This window comes from Oreochromis aureus, linkage group 23, assembly GCF_013358895.1.
Source record: "Oreochromis aureus strain Israel breed Guangdong linkage group 23, ZZ_aureus, whole genome shotgun sequence".
In the NCBI taxonomy this organism is placed as follows: domain Eukaryota; kingdom Metazoa; phylum Chordata; class Actinopteri; order Cichliformes; family Cichlidae; genus Oreochromis; species Oreochromis aureus.
Window position 1 is genome coordinate 37,772,221 of NC_052963.1, and position 22,986 is coordinate 37,795,206.

Consider the following 22,986-nt stretch of genomic DNA (forward strand, 5'->3'; position numbering starts at 1 on the left):
TGAAGTCCCCTGTGCCTGCATGCTTGCATGCTTGCATGACGCAAAAGGGAGAGCAACAAAAGCAGGAGAGGTCAGCGGTCCTCTGGTAAATCTGTGCTTGCGCTACAACCACAGCAAGAGTGAAAATTACATGGAGTAGTTAAATAAAGCACAAAGTAAAAAGTTACATGCACAGTGCAGTGAAAAAAGTGTTTGCCACCTTCCTGATTTCTAAAAGATATTTATCACATTTATGTTTATGATCATCAAGCAAATTTTAATATTAGACAAAGTTAATGAGAGTAAACATGAAACCCAGTTTTTAAATAATGATTTCATTTTTAAGGGGAAAAAAAAAGCTTTCCAAACCTACCTGGGCTTGTGTGAAAAAGTAAAATGTCTCCCTTGTTAAATCATGAATTAAGTGTGATTCACCACAATTTTTAGAAAGCTGAGTTCAATCACACAGACCAAAGGCGGGCCTGATTAATTCCTGGTCTCTTGAAGAAAAAATTGCTTAAATGGAAAGTATCTGACAAACTGAAGTAGGCTAAAAGATCTCAAAAAGCAATACATCACACCTTGAGGTACAGAAACAGTTGAGAAACAATGTCACTGATATCTATCAGGCTGGAAAGGATTAGAAAGTAAACCAGTGAGCGACAGTGAGAGCCATTATCCACAAATGGAAAAAACTTGGAACAGTGGTGAATCTTCCCAGGAGTGGCCGGCCTACCAGAATTACTTCAAGAGTGCATTAATGGATCATCCAGGAGGTCAAAAAACAATCCAGAATAACATCTATAGAACTGCAGGCGTCAGCTGTCTCAATTAAAGTCAGAGTAACAACAATACGAAATAGACTGGGCAAAAAAATTCTATCCATGGGAGAGTTCCAAGAAGAAAACCACTGCTGATCAAAGGCTTATCCCACATTTGTTAAAAAACATCTTGATGATCCCAGAGACTTTTGGGAAAATATTCTGTGGACTGATGAGACACAAGTGGGACTTGAGTCCTGTTGGTTTGAGGTGGTTTGAGTCCTGTTACATCTGGTGTGAAACTAAAACAGCATTTCATAAAAAGAACATCATACCAAAAGTCAAACATGATGGTGCTTGTGTGATAGTCCGGGGCTGATTTGCTGCTTTGGGACTTGGAAAACTTGCCATAATTGATATAACCATAATTTCTGATCTCTACCAGAAAATCCTGGAGGACAATGTCAGGCCATTAGTATATACCCTGATGCTCAGGAGCACTTGGATTAAGCAGCACGACAATGATCGAAAACACACAAGCAGCCCCATCTCTGAATGGCTCAAACCCCCCCACAAAATGACAATTCTGGAGAAGCTTAATCAAAGTCCAGACTTAAATCTGATTGAAATGCTTTGACATGAGATTAAACACGCTGTTCCTACTGGAAAACGCTCCTAATTAAAACAATTCTGGAAAGAAGAATGGGCCAAAACTCCTCAACAGCAAAGTGAAAGACTCATTATCACTAACACAAATACTCGACTGCAGTTCTTCCTGCCAAGGATGGCACAACCAATTATTAGGTTTAGAGCACAATTATATTTTCACATCGGACCAGGTAGGTTTGGATATCTTTTATCCCTGAATAAATGAAATCATCATTTAAAAACTGCATTTTGTATTTACTTGGGATATCTTTGTCAAATATTAGAATTTGCTTGACGATGTGAAACACTGAAGTGTGACAAATATGCAAAAAAATACTTTCTCACTGCATTGTATCTGTGACAATTTCAACGGAATATTCTGTCTGTGCTGGACAACATATGCATGTTAAGGTTGTGGTAGTGGTTCATACTTGATACGGGTAAAGCAAACCACCCTGTAACAGAAGGCGTGTTTGTGTTTTGAGGTTGGCAGTCAGAGTTTGTGTGCCTCCAACCTGGTGAACTCCATCGCTGGCAGTGTAGATGGAGCGTAGCTGCTTGAGGTGGTTTCTGGTGCTGCTCAAACCTCGGAGGGTCTTGAACATCTTCTCCACTGCAGAATGAACTCGCTCTGCGGTCAGCTCCTCAGGATTTATACAACCTAATAAAAAACAAGCACACAATCTCATTAACAGAACATTAAAAACCACAGATTCATCTAAAAGTAGACACATTACATTTTGCTTCAAAACTGGCCAGAGAGGAAAGCTAAATAAGCAAAAACAACCCATTTGATTCTGCAAAAACAATTGGCCATAAGATGTGGCATGTTCATTTTTGTGGGTAATTTTCTCAGCTGGGTGTGTACTGAAACCAATTATCAAGGTAAACGCAAGGGAGCGAGAGGACAAGAGCTCCTTTATTCCAGCAGAAAGCACTGCAGCCTAATCAAAATCTAATGTTCCCTTCGTTCTAAAGAAGTGGCTAGGGAAGCAAAGGCTTGCTGTGAAATAAACCCGAAATGACAGCGTTTAAGAAGAAAGAGAAATGGCAGTGATAAAAGGAGAGTGGGGCTTAAAAATATCAAAGAGAAGTAAACCGAGTGAGAAGATAGTGAAGAAGGCTAAACGATGGCGCCCAAGACGTCCGATTAGAGCGCTTCTGGCAAAGTGGGTTGAGTGGCACCTGCAGTTCCCCAGCACACAGCTCGGGGATTTGGCTGCCTTTAATTAACAAGGAGGTCAGCTGTGTTACAGAACACAAACCTGAAAACTGAATCAGCACTCCAGACTCTGAGAGGCTCGTAACAAAAAGAACAATGATGACTCCACCATTTGTACAAGTAGTTCACACATAAAAGTGCTTTTCACGCAGCGGCGTAGCGCACATCACATCCATATGCTGATTTTCCTTGACTGCAACATTAAGCTACAGTTTCCTTCCAGTCAGGAACTGGCTCATGTTCTGCTTGGACATGTTGGTCCACTCAGTGATAAAAATGCACAAACTATATCATATAAACCTGAAGTACATTCTAACCGAAATTACAACAAGATCTTATTGCACGTATTAAAGCACGTATTAATGCCGTGAACTTCACTCTTGTTTTATCTGCTTCATTACTGAAGTAATGAGGAGTTGCACAAACAGTGAAAGCCAAAGAAAAGACAAACTAGTGCTACCACAAATTACACCAAAGTGCAGTAAAGACTAATTGAACTCAACTGAAATGACTGCAAATAAGATGAACGCATTTTTGTATTTTTCATTTAGTTCATCTCAGTTCTGGTATGTTTTGTTATTATCTACTATATAACCAATAAATGCCAAATCATTACATTTATATACTTATAATATGTATTTATAAGTCCCACTTTGTTTCACAGTGTTAGGAAAGCAATGTTTAAACTGAGTTTGGTAGGAAAAATGTGTATTCCTCAATCCCAGCTGCTTAGCCTTTAAAAATTTTGATTTCAGTTATTAAACGGTTGCTGGAAGTCACAAGAAGGTTGCCAGCCAGGTTACAGGCTTGTGTCACTGGGGACATAATCCATGCCTCTCACCCTATTCGTAGCTAGGATAGACTCTAGCATCCCTCTAGCACTCCCGAATAGGATAAGTAGTTCAGAAACTGGAATGATGAATCGGTGCATCCTAAAAACAACAATAATGCAACAACACTAGTTTACAGTTATTCTGTTAGCTCGGTAACACTTAGCCACAATAAGGGCCAAGTCATAGTTTCTGCATGCAAATGTGCATTTCATAAATATTTTATCTGCTTAAGTATGTTCGGGTTCATGTAGCGCCCCAGATTTAATACTGCATGGACTGTCAAATAACAAACAGGTAGCTTCCATTCCTGCAGGTACGGGGTTTTTATCATGCTTTCTAGCCCACACTCGTGGTCTATGGCAGCATATGCATACCTCTGACTTCATATATTTACCACACTTACATCCTGAAGTATGACAAAAGTTTACATGATTTCATAATAACAATGGAAACATTCTGATGTTTAGCAGGTATGACCCACAAGAGCAATGCTGCTGCACAGTAAAAAAATCCCATCCATCAATTCATTCATCAGTAAAACCTGTTTGTTTTTTTTTAGTAATAGAACAATTCTTCTGGTGTATGCTGAAGTCACCTGGCAAAACTTCAACATTTACACCCTTTTAACTCCATTTTTGGTATCTCCCAACTCCTGAGGGACATAAGTGTGTGTGTCTGCTGTTTGGTTCTAGACGTGAAGTCTACAATGAAATGAAACAAATGAAAACAGATGTCTGCTACAGACAAAAATATTGTTCCGAGCCATGTGAGTGAATCAAAACAGTTAAGTTGCACAGTGAATACAAAACACTGAGCTGAAATTAGAAGGGTTTATAAAGCTGAGAGATGAGGGAGTTTCAGGCAATTCTTTGCGGACCCTTAACTACAGAAGCCTGTCACGTTGTTCTGACACAGGCATTGCCAAATGATGCAGTGTTATTACAAAGATATTAATGGTGGCTGCTTTAACAGAACGGTTTACCCCAAAATCTTGCTTACATATTTTTCCTCTGGCCTAAAGTAGCACTTATTCATCGAGAGTGTTTTAGTGTGAGTTGTCCAGTTTTGGAGACATGAGCCATAGAAATGGGTGTTTTCTCTTAAACTAACGTAGCATCTGTTTGTTCTTTCACTCATGTTTCCCGGCACACTTTATAGATATCCACTAATCGCGTTACACGCAGGCAAAAGCGGACAGCTTTAAGGATACACTCACTGAATGAGTGTGTGCATGTGACCGTGCACAGTGGACAGATTGTGGGATACAGCTTTATCAAGAACCACTCATCCAAAAAGATGAGTAAGTGATTTTAGCCATCTTTCACAGGAAATGAAAAAACAATAAAAACAAATAAATAAAAAAAACTAAACAAAAAAAATCATGACTAGCTATCTTTTGAGCTAGATTGAGTTCTGGGCCATCAAAGTGATTAAATCTTTGGAAATGTTAGAAGTTTTTTGGCCTGTTTTCATTTTTTATCCACATCCTGTTTTGGGGTTGAATTAGGTTTAAATTACACATTAATTTGTTAAGGATAAACCTTACGGGTAAGAGGTTCAGGAATGTCAATGAATGCCCTCACAAAGATAACCAAACAAACACACAGGGAGGCCCAAACAGCAATCACTGTAGGAAACCAAAGACCACAAGAATCCTGGGAATTGAGAGCAATTTTAGCCAAAATACACGAACCACACATCCCAAGTCGGGTCCGTAGCAATAAACCCACCAAGTGAGACCTGTTCAGATGAGCAGCTGTCAATATAAAAAATAAAAACAGCCACATAATATGTACATTTGATTTTGTGGACACCACTTTAAAGCAAAAATTATATTGTTGAATGCAGAAGATACTAAAAAACAAGATATCTCTATTTCTCTGAAACACGCACTACTGCTCTCAGCTAAACCCAACATTGGTCTAATTAATCAGACTCAAAGGGCCATGCATGACTTCTACCACCACAGGGTTACCATTGAATCCTGGAAACTCTCTTAAAGCTCTTACTTAAACATTACATAACAAACCATGAGCTCATGTCTTACACAGACCTACTTCTGGAATGAAAGCAAAGCCAGATGTATACATTGTGTGTTAGGAACATGTGAGTTTTGAAGATAAAATCTAACATTCGCAGAACATGTGGTAAAAATCTCCCTTTATGCACAGCGGGCTAAACTGATGGAGTGCAAGAGCACCTAGGCCACCTCAAACTCTTATATCTTCAGGAGGATTTTCACAACGCTAAAAACAGACCTGCAGAAATAGTTTGCTTTATGGTATTTGGCATGCTATATATGTAGAGGTATACATCACTTTCAGCAGTTAGAGTGAACAGCTTTACTTTTTCAGCATGCTAGCTTGCGTTTTTTGGTCTCTGTTAGTTCCTTTCCCTGTCCCATATAGATGGTATCAAATTAAGCAAGGCGTGTCTTTGTTTTGATTTGCTGTCTTCAGGAATGTAAAGTGTCTGGTCCGCTGAATTTGCTCTCCTGCGTTGCCCAGGCTGAGCGGTAAACTCCTACAAAAAAACAGCGGGTCTATTCAATTGAGCTGAGCGTGAAGCCTCAGACAGATGTGGGTCTTATCTTTCCAGACACCCGCAGAGGGGGGAAAGTGTCCTAAAAAACACCCTACTACAAATGTTAGTCACTGAGCATTTCTACAGTGAAAAGCAAAAGAAAAGGGGGATCAGGCAAACACGCAGTAAATTTTACTGATTTACTGAAAGCAATCAACTAAAATACTGTCTGTGCATAGTGGGTGTGTTAGTGGTGGTAGTCCACTCCAGTATGAGGGTGAGGTAGAGGGAGATGCGTAAATCTCTTTGAGCGCTTGCGTGTCTGCCATGAGGGAGCTGGTCGACTTGTTGCCAAAGCATACAGTGCACGCCCAGAGCTAGGAGTTGGATGCAGGTCCCACCGCGAGCAACCTGTGCTTTGGATGTTGATCTGCAGACCCCGAGCAGGAGCAGGACCAGGTGCTGATCCGGGAACATCCAGTTTGGCGGCGAGGCTGAACACCTGCGTCTGAATTCATCTCACGCGGCACAGTCATGCCACCCACCATATCGGCAGCACACGTGTCTCACATGCAAATATGCAAGCTGAATTATCTTTTTTTCCCGTTTCTTTCTTCTTCTTTTTTTTTTAATTAAGTGAACAACATGAGAGCATTACATTAACAGCCATCTGACTGCATTATGGCGTTTTGCTTTTGTGGATATATATTTTTAGCTTTTGTGAATATAAGGCATGTGATGGGAACCGATGATGGAAAATAAATGAGAGCTGTCACATGAACAGCTCTGCCATTTCCATGTATGCATTTATATCCAGAAATAACCCAGCTTAACAGACACCAACTTGTTTAGTAGATAAGAAAATATTATTCAAGTCTGACTCATCGCCACACTACACTGCTTAGAGACAAAGAGATTAGGTAAAGAGTCCAGGCAGGAAACAGCTGACTGAGTGTTTCCTTAATTTGATCTAACAGAGCCGGAGGTGAGCAACAAATTACTAAGAGAGGTGCGAACATAACCTGTGACACTCATAAGGTGAAAGAACCAACCAGACCAGCACATAAGAATGTTAGGTAATGAGTAGAGCTGGAAGATGATGCTGAAGAATTAACATTAAAATGTTCATTCTTGAAGTAAAACTACTATCAGGTTGATGAGTTCTCATAAAAGTAGGTCAAGCTACTTTTTTGAATGCGTAACGCATTGCATTGATTCACATAACAAGCCTGGATGATTCACATGACAAGCTTTTATACCACAGCTGTGTGGGATTGTACATAAAGAAAAGACAGGTCTTCTCTTTATCACTTTATACTTTTATTATTGTTAAGAAAGTCCATGAAAAACTTCAAGCGACAACCTCAGAGGCTGAAAACAAAAGAAACAGGCAAAGAGCCAACGACTGAAGTTTCTTCAGTGGGTACTTGAGTCCCTTCAGATTCCTGTTTCAAAGCCCAACTTTAGTGCACAAAGAAACATGTTTGCAACCTGTTATGAAAAAAAAAATGTTTTGGCCTCAATGGCGAATCTCTTTGTCATTATAACTGTACAGGGAATTGATTTTATTGGATAACTCAGTCGTTTAAATTTTATTAAAGTTGTCTATTATTGCATGATGACACAAAGGGCTGTTGTTGTTTGATGTGTTTTTTTTTACAGATTCATCTTGGGCTAACAACATTAGCAAGAGTTAGCTGATAATTAAAAACTCCCTTATCAAAAATAAAGAGGGCGAGTGGTGACATCTGTGTATTATACAGTTAAGATCACACATTTCCATGAACTCATCATGGCTGTACAGTACATTGTACATCTTTAATGGCTTTAAACAACAAGAATTGGGTGCACGAGTTTGAAATGATCATATAATTTCAAATTTGTGAACCCAGTTACAGATTAAAGATGTATGCTGTACAGTCCTGGAAAAAGACATTTAAAAGAAATCATTAAAAGGCTAAAAGTACCCTGATAATTCATGTCCATGATAAGTGCATATAAACCTCTGACCACAACTGTATTTAGTAGAGACTATGATTACATAATCTCATAAAAAGAAAAATAAACATTTAATTTAATAAAAGAAAAAAGAAAAGAAGTTTTTGCCCAATAAGCACAAATTAAGCGACTTTTCACATTCATACATCATGTATTCTGTACAAACATGCCTTTTTATCGCTAAGTAATTGTCTATATAGACAGATGAATATTTGGGGTGTAGCATCGATGTGGATTGCAATCTGTATTTAAGATCACCCATTACTGAAACAGGAGGTGTATTTGCTGGGGACTATTTTCAGCCATGATTTACCCTCTAGTGAGTTATTATGGCAACAAGATAGTGTATGCAGGATTGAGTCAAAATACAGGAGAGTGCCAATTCTCATGCTAACAAAGAAACATGTCGCCTAGTGCAAGCATATCGGACATATCAGGCTTTGCTTATACAGGAAATAATTGTTACAAGGATCAGTGCATTAATTACCGAGGCCTTTCTGTGTGTTTTCTCCACATTATGAAAAATTCCAAATGTACAGTTACAACTGCGGTTCAAGAAAAATATTCTCGCGAGCATATAACAGAGCAGCTGCACAAAGAAAGACTGAATGCACCGTGCATGTAAACAACAAAAAGAAATCATCAAAGAAGAGGAAGTAAAAAATGTGGAAGCATTTGTGTTCATTACCATTGCCACACTATTCATCTCACAAGAAATACACTCTCTGCTAAAGAACACAGGGAACATTAAATTAGAAAAACACAGCCTGTTTCCTCAACAACCCTCAAAACACTGAAACTGCACTGCAACAGCTCACTGTCTATGGCTGACCCCACAATCAAACTAATCACTCTGTACTTATCAGTGGAATGTAGACAACCCGACTACTTATAAATATCACGGCTTATTTTGAAACGTGATCAAAAATTCTATTTTGGTCTGAGAAAAGAATGAGAGTACGTGATTTTTAAGAGAGAGGGAGAAGGATTCATACTGCCGAGCACAAATTTCTAAAAAAGAGTTTATATCAGACGTGGTAATCCCGTGTGGAATGCTGAGGAAGAAAATCTTTCCTACTGAACGCCGGGATGAAAAAGGAGAGACGGAAGTAGTGGGCTTTCTGAGCTACATGCTTGTCGTGCCTCTTTTACCTTACATGATGATGTTTCCTGACGCCAAACAACGTTATGGAAAATGAAAAACAAACACTGTATGCAGCTCTGTCAAGTTTAACCTCAGATAGATTTGCAGGTTAAAATGAACCATAAAATCTTTGATCACTGAGGTGGATCTTTTGATATACAGGGATTTGTGTACTTTCATATGCTAAAGCATGCCCCCCTAACACAATAATAAATATAGAAAAATCATAATGGACTTTTATGCAAATGAACAGCAAATCAAAGTTATGAGGAAGTTGAAGATGATGCAAGCATGTGCATGCTCATAAAATCTGATAAAAACAGCAAATTACATACACGGTTAAGAAGAATTTCAAACATTTATAAATTAATTTTCCAAAAGCTATTTCTCCATTTCCCCTGGAGGCCAACCAAAGTTTGGCCACAGCACCACTGACTAAAGACCAACACCAGTGGAAGGACATTAAGGGAGGGTAACTGCAGTGTTTCTCAATGGGAGTTGTTCCCACACAGACAAACGTTTTAAACAATTTCATGTGAATATTTGTAATTTATTGAGTTTATCAACCTATTAAATTTTAATTCATTGAAACTTTTTTGTTTTGTTTTTTAACACAAACAAAATGTAAAAAAATACCGGCGGCTGCCAGCTCTACCCTTCACTCTGCTAGTAGATGCACCAATTTGAAATTCCCAGGTGATCTTCTGAAAAGTTCACCTTTGGCCTTGACCTTGAGATCAGACTGAGAGTCGAACCCGACCACAATTTTTAGTTAATGCACCTGTGATATGAATTTGAAAATCCGAAGTTACATCTTTCCCGAGTTACTACGTTCACAAGATTTTCAGAAAACTTGATCTCTGGTCAAGGTCACTGGGCTTCGGAGTTGCCTGAGAAATGGTAGCCTACAAACCAATAGGGGGGTGTTATGGAGGCTTTATTCACCAATTACATGCAGTCTTTTTCTTAACAGTTTAGCTTTTTCTTCACTATGCACTTTTAAATACCTGAATGATGTGCAAACATGGCCGATCTAGAAGGACATAAAAAAAACAAAATAGGACGTCCAGCTTTAATCAGTGATAAACTAATTAAAGCTGAGCGCTGGATTGCTGTGTCAGCACCCAAGTTGGAAAAAGTTGGGCATATACTTGTGTGAATTCCACTGTGAGAATTTAATCCTTCTCAGAGTGGCCCACTTGAGAAAAAACACAAGACCTGTTAATCTGAGCTGCTTCACTGACTCTTTAGGAAGTACAGAACAATGCTCCCCACACACACACACACACACACACACACACACACACACACACACACACACACACACACCTTGGGCCATCAAGCACTCACTTTTAACTCCCACCTCCCTCACTGTTATAAGACCTTGCAAAGCACAACGCTTAGTGTGGATCTAAGTTTCTATATTTATTTCCTCTTGTTGGCATTTTCTAAAGCTAAAAAAGGACGCACACCTCTGCTGCAAGAGATAGAGCGAGACAGCTAATGTGATTAATTACACGCTGAGGAAGGTGTGGTCTCCACTCTGCCACTTATGGAGAAAACTATCATGGTTAAGTAGCCCGCAGACAGCATAACTGTGGAGAGCAGAAGGATCTGCATTAATAACACAGAGCACTTTCATGTCGGCTTGGTGGCTATGTTAGATGACAGGAATGTGGGATGCAGTGGCGTGGCAACCCTCAGATGTTATGCCGTTTGCTAACAGGTGTGATCAAACAGTGAGCACGCAGGACTCACCCTCTGATGGAGAAAACACCCTGTCACCACTAAAGGGAGTTTCTGCCTGTATGCATGAGTATAATAAATGACTAACAAGGATAAGGGTACATGTGTCTAATGTTATCTCTGAGCTGAATGTGAGGACACCAGTTTAAATCATAAGGTAATATACCAATCTGCTAATGCAGAGAATGGCAGGCCCTAATTTGCCCATCTAACTTGAGGTCTTTAAAAGCAGATCAGTTGGGTAGGCGCGCAAACACACATGCACACTTTCACTGTGTGAACAAAGCTGCACAAAGACCACAGCTTTACCATACTTTGTGAATGGCACATTACGTCTATTCATATTAAAGTCAGTACTCAAATTTTTTCCTTTTTTATTTAAAACTCTTTGATTGTGCCAGACATCAGCTGACTCATGACTGCAGTGTTAAATAAGACATAAAAACTTCAGTGTTGAAACGTCTCTTTGATATTGCTCCTTATGAGTTGTGCTTTAGCGTGCCGTCATGTGCTATTAGCTGAGATGTCAGGCATGCTAAATTTGTCTTTGATCCTTTGTAATTACAGTGCTGTGTGTTTGCAAGTGTGTTTGAATGGCGGAGTGTGTTATGATCACAGCGGTTACAGTGTTTCACGGTTTTGGGGTAGAAATCTTAGAAATCTGGAGGAGAGGTACACAGAAATTACACCAATTCCAGACAAAGTCAAAATTACAACTCTGCACGCAATGCAACCCGAGTCCTCTCTTTAATATAGAGGGACGAGGGGGAGCAGGGGAAAGCAGTGTGTGTTGTATAAAGTGTTATGGTGAGGATGTTGAACAAACTCCCCATATCCACATCAGCTTAACTGTGGCTGTATGACTGAATGCATATGCAGCATGTTAGCTCTCCTGTCTCATGAATTTCTCAGTAGTTACATAACTGCATCTGAGCGGTACTTAAGCACATGCAAAATATTCTTCTCGGAAAGAATTATTACACGTACGTCTGCTGAGTAGTTGTTGAATATTTCATGAGTTTTGTAATCGGATCAAATATGTATTATGCAGTCATTTTTGTCGAAACTACATTTATCGTAATCCAGTCCAAACAGGGCAAGTCAAATGTGTTAGATGTTACAGCAGGAAAAATGTAAAAGCCCTGAGCTCCATGTCTTTATTTTATAAAGTGCAGCAAAATGTAAAGAACAAGTTTTATTATTAAATCTCAATCAATCAATCAATCAATCAATCAATCAATCAATCAATCAATCAATCAATCAATCAATCAATCAATCAATCGCAATCAGACTGGAGCAATAATACCAGTTCAATTCAATTTTATTTATATAGCGCCAAATCACAACAGTCGCCTCAAGGCGCTTTATATTGTAAGGTAGACCCTACAATAATACATACAGAGAAAAACCCAACAATCATATGACCCCCTATGAGCAAGCACTTTGGCGACAGTGGGAAGGAAAAACTCCCTTTTAACAGGAAGAAACCTCCGGCAGAACCAGGCTCAGGGAGGGGCGGGGCCATCTGCTGCGACCGGTTGGGGTGAAAGAAGGAAAACAGGATAAAAGACACCTGGTATACCTTTTATTACCTGGTATACCTTTTAATTTAATCTAATTTTCAGTGTGCCATTAGCTTTGCCTTCATGGAATCAGCTTCCTGTGTGTGACAATGCTAGGAGAGCACTGGCATTGAAAATTAGGATATAAAACATGTCCGAAAGCTGAAATATGAGAGTTTATTTTTAGTTATGCAAGATTAAAAGTAAGGAATAGAATACCTTTAAAAGCTCATATCATATTCTTTCTGAATTTAGCCCATTAATTTCAAGTTTCATAAACTTTACCTCCATTACTCCTTTAGAAAATTTCAGGAATGGTTTTAACTAAAATTTTTACAAGTATACATGGAACATGCACCATACTTGTAAATTGCAACCAGTAATGCACATCAAAGTGTAAGGGATACAATGCTGTGTAGTTAAAGAGCAGGCACTTGCAAACACACTGGGAGCAAAGTTACTTACGGAACGCTATGAAAACTGTATTCACTCTCACTTTGGGTGTCTGAGTTCATAAAGTGTGTCAATAGGTGCTTGCTTATCTGGCCAGTTTGCAGGATCTGAGTTTCTGCGGGTAAGTGGGAAGTTGACATAAGAAGCCCTTCAGAAATGCTTAAAAGGCTCCTTGCAATGAATAGGCACAGTATATCTCATAAAGGCTCAGGGTCTCGTTCTTTTGTGCATTTGTGTGCACTAAAGCGTGTAAGTATGTGGGGTACCTGTGCATATGCAAGCATGCATGTGCGCATGAGAATGGCTTCTCTTGCCATTTGAAACAACTGAACTTTAATTAACAGTGAACATGAGGGATTTGATTACAGGAGCCAAAGATACTACATCATGCAGCTGGCTGGCCATTAAAGCGTTATGTAACACAGAAAAAAAACACTTAACGCCTCATTATAAAAAAATTCCTAATTATAAAATATTTATTTGACACTGCTAAATCTAGTTTTGACTGTAAAATGTACACATTTGGAATTTGTAACATTATAGTCACAAAGTCACAGCGCAATGAGACTTAGGAAAAACATCTCCTCCAGTAGGTCACATACTGAACCCAACTGAACCTGCTGTGCAATCATAGGTGCATGTGTGTGAAAGAATGTCATTAGCACTGTGATGACTGAGTGTGTGCATGTGCCAAACCAGGACAGAGAGGTTTTTAAAAAAAAAAAAATGTATTAAAATATGTTGTGGTTGTGTGCACGTACTTGGATAAGCACCGTGCACACGTCAGCAGAAGTGTGAATGTGTGTGCCTGTGTGTGTGTGTGTGTGTGTGTCCTAGATGGTAAGGTGCAGTTTTCATCACTCCTCAATTCCAGATCATTCTAGAGGCCGATCATCAGCGGCTGCAGACATAAGGCCATTCCACAGTAAAAGTGCTCACAGTGTTTCCTTTTCTAATCTCTCAGCAAAAGCTGGCAACTTGTGAACTCCTCCAAACTGCTGACAAAGACTCTGACTGTAGAATGGGCAGTGAGATTACACAACTTGTTTAAGAAAACAAGAAACACAGACACACCATGACACAACAGCTCCCTCTTCCACAGGCGGCAGTGAGGGCAGTGAGGCCCAACCTAAACTAAGGCATGCTGTGAGCAAAAGTTGGTTTAGTCTGTCCCCTAGAGGACGACAGCAGCAATGCAGAGAATAAATTACATGCATCTTGTTTTGAAGCCAAAAGAACAAAAAAAAAGCTGAATGCATTGTGTCTATAAGGCTGCAGGGCTGAAGTTGCTTCAGCAGTCTAAACAGTATAAAACTTTATGACACTTTGTAATAGGCAAAACATTTATAAAGTCAAAGGGTATTCCTATGAGGGTTGTAAACATCTTTTTCCAAGAACAGAAAGCCTGTTTTTAGTCAAAACAAACATAACCGCTGTCTGATGTGCAGCTCTTAAATGAGTGTAAGTCATGAAACTGTAGTTTAGATGTCATGGCCATTAATCATACGGGCACACTCTAAAATAAGGGTAAAGATGTTTTGGAAAACAAGTTCTGCTTAATTAACATTGTGGAAAATCTTCTAATGAAGCACAACCAAGTTTTCATAAACCTCAATTCTTTTTTTTACTTAGCAAACATTTGCTCATTTACACATCCTGCAGTCAGGGAGCAATATTACCATTAATTTGGTGTAAAATCTTTGACCAACTGGCCTGACTTGAATGTTTGTCTGATATTCACTATTTTTTTTAATGTTTTTGGTCTACTTAAAAACATGTTAGAGGAAATATTTGGTAGAATATCTCCTCCCTGTTAATGTGTTTTAAATTTTCTCCCAGAAAGTAGCTGCCTGCTGCAGTCAAGGACAATTCTAGCATTGAACCAGTTGACCTTATTGCCAAATTCACTGCAACGCTTCATTAAAATAGGAGGAGGTACAGAGTCGGGTAATAAGAAAACATCTACTACCAAACACTGCCATGTTATTTTCACATTTTATACATTATCATTAGACAAAGATTAATTAGAAAAACTTGTCTAAGAGGCAGGTAGTGCTGTTTTCTTCTTACTACAAATTTTATTTCAACTGTCACAAGTTTCAGATGAAGTTCTGTTAATAATAACAACGTTTACTGGTGTTGTCAGGTTACACTTAAGGGAATAAAGCAAATAAAGTCAGGTCTATAAAAGCGGCATCATTTTAACTTTGAACAGTCATGAACATTTTATTGTAGCCAGTACATGATGACATTTAGAGATAAAAGTGCATAACAGTGTATAACACTGTATCTACACTAGTGGGATTTAAATCCGTGTTAACCTCTGATTTATAGAGATGTTATGCAATCTTTAAAAAAAAAAAAAAAAGTGCTGCTGAGACACCTGCGCTGATGTCATCACTTTGTGTTTCAGTGTTAGCCTGTGACTGGAATGTAGCTGTGGTTTTGGTTTGTAACAAGTCAAATTTTGTTTTAGGATATCTGAGTATATAATATCAAAGTCCACCGGTTGAGTATCATTAACATGTTGTGGACCAGTTTGGCTACTATAGCAGAATGTCCGTGGGGTCAGAATGCCTTAAAAAAAGGGGGTGGGTGGGTCAGAGACAAGGTTAGTTATGAGTAAACAAGGACTTCCTCCCCAAGGGTAAAATCTGCACCTGGACTTCTCATTACTGCTGTGCTCTGAGTCTGCTCAGCACCGCAGAGCACATGTGGCTCAGAGGAAACAAGCTCATAGCACTGCGAGTCTCCAGCATTGCATCAAACACAAACACAGAGAGTTCTGGGAAAGCGTGCCGGCCAATAAGGGTTCAATGGACCACCTCCTCAGTCTTGATGAGCAACCTCAGCACCGTTACCGTCTCTTAAAGTACTGACGGCATTAAGAGTTTGCACATGCAGTCATAAAGATTAGAGTGTGTTTCCTGATGCTCACGGAATCAATGCAATGCAACAGCCTGTCCATCTACCCACAGGGAGGGACCAGGATTTATTTACGACTCGCTGACACTTTGATCCTCTTCAATTTCACAGCTCGCACAGCTTGTTTTCTTCTTTCCCCTCTGCTCTGACTTTATCACACCAATCTTCTACTATTGGCACCGTCACAAACCCCGTGTCTTTTCAGTAACAGTATATGCTCTCATTTTGTGTCTCATCATCATCATCAGTGTGAGACTGATGCATGTGTCAGGTAAAAACAACAAAAAAACCCCCATGATATCATTTTTATAAAGCTGAAAGACAAATGGCTGGCCTATGACATGCAAAAAAGAAAACAGCTAGCCCACCGTCTCATGTTTTTTCTATTTTTTTTCCTTCCATTTCTGTCTCCCCAAGGTCCTCACCTGGGGCCCTGTAAGGCCCCGGTGGAGCCTTGCCATACACTGTAGGGAGCGAGACATCAATCAAATGTGGAGCAGAAAGAGGAAGGCAGAAGGAGGAGAGGGCGCCCTGCTCTCCCACCATGACTTCTCTAGTCCCCCTCCCTGGATTTTAAATCTCTCTCAGTCTGAACCATCTTCACCTTCAAAGCTTCTCCCCTGTGTGCCACAAGAAAAATGTACAGTCCAGAAGCATGTGCAAACAAATATTTATAAAATTCAAATGTAAAAGAAACTTTTACCTAAAACTAACACATCCACATGCAGGACAGAGCGAGTAAGGAACCTATGAATAAGAGAGTCTCTGTTTCAGGGGAGATCCAAGGGGGGGGGGGCTCTTATTTTGACAGTCACTCTGTCCAGGGAGAAAATGGCCTCTCTGTTTGTTTTCCAAGGAGAAACATCTGAACATCTGTGGTGTTCCTCTGTGCAACATGCTGGGCTAGAGTTACAAGCTGCACTGGTGGACAAGAACGCATAAACACATGTGCGCTGTTGGACACATTAAGACGCACATACACACTGGAGAGCAACACACAAAAGTGTAAGGGCATTTTGAAGTTGATGGATTTTATCTCAGTTGTAGTATATAACTATTATATATTATATATACTGCAGTGAAGTCGTGCAAAATTTACATCTTTTTAATTAGATGAAAAGTAAATAGCACAAACTTCAAAGGCAGGCTGAGGAATGCAGTCCTAATGTCCTGGCTGTCGGGGCACTGTGAACGTGCGAACGTGGCAGATACGACTCTCCAGTGAAAGCTGGACCGAAGAGCTTATTGTCTTCTGGCTGTGTCTGACGTTTTTATTGCATTACTACATATTGAACCAAGAAATCCAAGGCTAAAAAACAGCTCTTAAGCAAACATTGTGTAAGCGCTAACATATTTCACTTGGCAAGAATATCTGGCCTTTGTGACAGGCCTCCCTTTTTCAATAAAAAGGTTATGTCTCCAGGCCCATTTTACTCTGGGAAATGCTGCAGAGCTGATGATACTCTAAAGAATTTTTGCATAAACCATGCGGGCAATGTGATCTTAGACCAATACTTTGTTTTTAATCTTTTCAGTTTCTCACAATCTTGTAATGCTGCAGCTCCCAACATGGTCAACAGGGTGCACTATTACACCACTGAACCCTGAACTCCAACACACAGGCACACACGCACAGACACACACATGTTCCAACTCTCACTGCTGCCACGAATGAACTGTTTTCTCTCGCTCTCCTGGGGGAGCTCAGCGTCATTTCTTCTTTTTCTGTGACTCAAACTTCTCAGATAATACACGGAAGTTGTAGCCCAGACGTGGGCGCAGTGTCTTCAAACCTGCGAAAAAACCAGAACCACTTTCCCTCCTTCTCTGCTCTTTCTGGTCGTTCTTTTTCGCTGTATTTTGAAGCAAACTGCATATTACTAGAACCACAAAAACATTAAATTAAGTTTTTGCTTTTGTGGTTCCTCTGAGTAAAGAACAGTTAACGTGTATGATGTGGACGAGTAGAAAAACATCCAAAAATACAATTCAAAAGTTCAAATTTGAACTGTTTTAACAGTGCATATTACAGCATGCATTTAAATTAGTTGTTTACTCTGTGTGTATGATGACACTCACACTAAAATGCATGAAGCTGTATTTACACCCACACCTGACTTTTCTTTTAAATCACAGCCTTAAGGGACAGTTTAAGGAGCTCCAGTAGTTGGGCGTGACAGGCAGGATGGCTACAGTACATTTCTCAAACCACATCTAGGACGTGCAGGACCTCACACAGAAATTGTGACCTGTAACATGGTAATGATGGTTAAAATAGAGGTTTGATATGCTTTCAAATAGCATACATAGTAGTAATACACTATCATCATAATGGACAGTTTGGTATTTCAGAGAGACACTGAGGTGAAACAGCAGTAACCAGCCCTTTGAAAATAAGACAAGGTAAATGAATTCCTAGAAAACCAACCCAATTCCAGGCTGCCATACAGATCCAAACCTAGTATTTAGGTAAAAATAAAACAACCTCTGCAATAAGGCCTCCATGAGAACAACTGAGTTAAGAAAATGGGCTCTTCAATACTGCAGAGCCCACTAAGAGGCTGGTGAAGAGTGCTGAAGTGCCAGTGAGCTAAAATGAAGCAAAAAAGATAAGGATGGTTAATCTCACACTTTACTTTTTACCGCTAGTAGCTATTTGGGGTAATATTTTTATGAATGAATAGCTTGTTTGGGTCTAAATACTACTTTGTGGATTTGTAGTTTATGCAAAGAAGCAGCAATGCAGTGACAAGGAATATTATATTTTAATTTGAGGAAAAGACGTTTAATGATACTTTGCACTACAGTATAACAGAGAATTAGACGGAAGAGTTCCTGTATTGATTCAAGGTAGCAGTTTAGTTTTGCATCGACACAGAAAATAGGTGGAAACTGCTGGCACAACTGCCACATTTTAATAGGCCAGCGGAAACTTAAGTTACTGGATTGCTCCCTCCAAAAAATAGCCCTTATACAGAATCCCACCTAAACCACTTTGTTTTTGTAAGAATAAATTAAAGAAATATAATGTGCTAGTTGGTAAGCCTTAAATATGCTGGTAGGTGGGTTTTGTAAACCTTGAAAGAAGCAGTGTAACTGGTTTGTTCCAGTGTTTTTGCTAAGCTAAACTAAGATGTCAGTTGTAGCAAGCAAATTTTCCAAAATGAGTGTGCCAAGTGACTCTGCATTTGGAAATGGCCAAATAAACCGCCAATCCGACCCAGTTCTGTTTCACACGAATTATCAGGAGACGTCATTAAATCCTTTCTGCAAAAATCTAAAATTTCGACATATGGTTGAGCCAGAGGAGCTGTTGTTATGGTACAGAAAAGTACACTGCATCAGTTCTAGCAGAGAAAATTAGCAGCCATCCACAGGAGAGTAGGACATGTAGCACCCTCCAGGAGCAGCAAATGAGGGAAAACACAATTATTAACTTCTATATTTAACTTTTGTCTAACTTTGTCGTGGCACTGGAGGCAGTTATATAAGCACAACTCATAAGGGCCTATTAATGTGGAGTCGAAAATCCTAAAAGAAATAATCTATTAGCTCACCAGATGTTAAAAGCTTATAGAGGTTATGAAACCATCTTTAATCTTAAAGTATAAATTTAACCCTGAAGCGTCTTATTTGCTGGAGAACGTATTTATTTGATTATGTCTGCTACTACAAATGTTTTGATGAACAGCAGAAATCCACCACGAGGATTATACTTTACATAAAACACAGCAGAGTCAAAGATATTCATGCTGCTGATTTAAAAATAATCTACATTTACATGTAGGTCGCAAAGACATCAAAAACTCTACAAGTGTGTGGCGGATCAGCGGGTAAAAGTGCTTAGAAGCCTTATGGCAAATGTTCAATCCCACACACTAGGAAGCATAATAATGTGATAATATGCATGGCAGCCTGGATTGCCCAGAGTGCAGCCTGGCTGCTCTGAAGCTCAAACCCACAACACCGTGCTAATGAAGAGCTGGAGGAGAGGGACGGCTTGTGGCCAACCTCACTGATGGGGTTATCATTAATGAACTATGGAGCAAGGGTGCCGTAATTCATGGCAGAATATCATCTGCTCTTCCGAGGCTGCTTGACTTCCCCATGAAAGTCAGCCAGATGCAACGAGAAACAACCGTGATAATGGCTAGAACGCAATGTGATTTACATATGAAGTATTAAAGGGAGATTACACACATACAGGTCTACTTTCTTCAGCTAAATAAAGAACTGTAATTACAAAAATAAGAAAGAAATGGGTTTTAATAATAATTGCAAACCACTTTGGACAAATTCATACAGTGCTAGGAGGAAACTGTTAACATACCAGGTTTCATAGTCTGAACGTGTTCCCAGACACAGCATAATTTATTTCTATTTACTTTACACACACACTGCCTTAAGTGTTGATGTTGAAACACACTCTCAGAAGAATATTTCTGAATACCAGAGATAATTATGAAGTTAAAAATTATTGCCACAAGAAAAGCTTAGAAAAACAACACACAAAAATATCCACTTGCCAAACTCATACTCGAGCACTTATTTAGGAAGGAGGAGTTTTCAAGGTTTACTGTGGAGACTAGTGTTACTAGTGTTAAGACATGTTGTTTTCCAAAAAAAGAGAAAAGACTTGAATAAAACTTGAAGACCTCATGTCTTGAATGTTACAGTACTTTGCAGCCGCTTTGAGCCCCTGACCCATTTTCACAAAAATTTGAGGGTGCAGAGAAAGAGGTTCTGTAAACGTACACCTCGAGAATAAGTGCACGCTTCCTGCTTTAGCCAGGACTGGGGTTCACACAGGGGGTTAAGACTCTGAAGTACCCCACTCTCTCTCTGACTTTTTTATTTTTAACACTGAAAGAGTCGAGAGCAGGATTTTCAGTTCACTTGCAAACTCCTAAGCATGCACTTTAAAATCTCACATACTTATCAAATTATAGAAAGGCTCTGTTACAGACTTTATTGGAGCATACATCAAATTAATAGCCAATTTTACAACTACAAAAGAAACACTAAGTCTCCAATAAATTGTTTAATGCAAACAGAAAACTGTAGTTTCATGGGGGGAAAAAACATCCAGGAGATGGAGAAAGATAGAGGAAAACAATGGAGGAGGACAGGACTGTTTATTTACTGTGTGCAAGGAAAAAAAGCCTCTCCAAAATGTCGCCTGGTGAGGACAGAAATGCTCCCACAACCGCAGACAAACGTCTGCTCGTACTCATGTACACATAGCTTCACACACAAACACACAACCATTAGACAGGAGGAGGACAGATAGAGGAGAGGGTGGCGCAGCTGATGAAAAGTGATGTTTAACCTTTGATCTTCACTCTGTAGCGTGTGTTTGTGTGTGCGTGTGTGCATGCAAGCATGTTAGAGTGTGCTGGAAGAAAGAGACCGAGAGTGAGTGTGTGCGTGCTGCATGATAAGTGTGCAATGCGCTCGGCTGCTCCCATGGGTCCCGATAGATAACGCTGACGTTGTTCAGATCCTTTGATAATGGCTGCAGGGATGGAGCAGGAAGGAGGCGGGGGGAGCGAAGGCTTGTGGTGGCGGCTGTGTATGTTTGTGTGCTTGTTTGATGAGTGGGTGACAGTTTGGTCGGGTGGTTGTGTAGCCTCTACCCCATGGTGGTCACTGGGTGCTGCTGGTCTGAATTACATACTGCAGATGAGGGGATGGAGGGTCGGACAGCAGATCTGTCTGACCTTTAAAAGCCAAGTGCGCCCAGGGACAAAGTATGGGAATGCAGAATATTTCTATATGTGTGTATGTTAAAACAAGTGCCGGAAAAAGTGAGCAGTAGGGGCAAAGAAGGGAGAAAATGTGTTTTTGTCTGTGGGAAAGCAGAAAAGAGAGATTAGTTTCTATATGCGCTGGACACAGACTTGTGTATTTGTGCGAACAAGTTCTTGCATGACTGTTTATTGATTCTACAAAGCCATTACTGCATGGTCAGACTGAGGGGATACACATGCGATTGTGAGAGAGTGTTGCGGGTTTCACTGGCTTCATACCTGGAAGCCAAATAAACAACTCGGAACTGACCGATCTAAACGCAGAGCAATAAACTCACTGATATCTGAGATGCAGGGTCTGTTTACTGGTTCATCAGTCTACACACCACAACGGTCGTACTATACCTGTTTGTATGGACGACGGCTGCGTAAAACTGGATTTTTTGCTGTGACATATTTCGAGTCATAATGAAAGAAAAAAAAGTGAGGACAAATCTGATGTAAATTTCAATATGAAATGACTTGTTTTGAACCACAAAGACGTCTTCGGTGGTCACAAGTTTCTGTGAAGGGTAAAGGGGGGTGGGACGGGATAGAGAGCAGAGATTGAAGCCACATGTGGAGGAGTAGCACACATCACACACGCGCACACAGACTGATTGATTAATCTGGATTTTTTTTTTCTTCTCTCTGAAAATTTCCACTGCAAAGCCAAAACAGACAATACTGCAGTGCGCACTCAGAGTAACATTGCAAGGGATTTTTTTCCGGTGAGCTGCTTGCTTTACTTTAGTGTGACTTAGTCATATGATTATCTAGGTGACTCACAGGATTTTTCTCAACATGGGAGACTGATGAGGTGCTGCACTGGGCTTTGCTCACAAACTGGAGCTGTAGAGAACAAAGAGACTGAGGTACTCTTCATCTTTAAGTCTCAGTTCTACAAGAGCACTGTAGCATGACAGAGGAAGTAGTTGTTTTCTCCCCACAGACAACTATTCTATGAAGAAGTTTCTGATACTTCTCTAACTGTAGGAACAGTAGCACACGGTAGGAGGGATAGGTTTAGTCTCTGTGTAAGCCCGTGGTGATGAAGAAGGTGGAGGCTACAGAGGGATCAGAAGTTTAACATGGGACCTAAAAAAACAAAAAATGTGAAACTTGTGAAAACATAGTTTTCAGACTTCTCTCATAGGAAGTTTCTGCCACTTAAAACTGTTTACATAGGCGTGAGGATTTCCAAGGGTAGCTGATGTTGATTTTGGAATGATAGGCCTTTGAACTTCAATTTCAGTTCTACTTTTCAATGCCAGGTAACCAAAAGAAAACCAAAACAAGGAACATGTCCTTGTAAAAAATACAGATAACACACTGGAAATGTTGCATGTAGTTCAAATGAGAAAAAAAAAAAAAGAAGTTTCAAAGTAATGGGGACATTTAAA

At 39.8% G+C, this 22,986-nt stretch overlaps 1 protein-coding gene across 1 annotated transcript in view; it reads right to left on the reverse strand.

The window, feature by feature from the left end:
- The window catches only part of scfd2 (sec1 family domain containing 2), a 101,168-nt gene that overhangs the window by 16,897 nt on the left and 61,285 nt on the right, over nt 1-22,986 (reverse strand). The window contains exon 6 of the mRNA XM_031753888.2: nt 1,904-2,049. Coding sequence (XP_031609748.1) covers nt 1,904-2,049 — 146 coding nt within the window. The remainder of the gene's footprint in view (nt 1-1,903; nt 2,050-22,986) is intronic.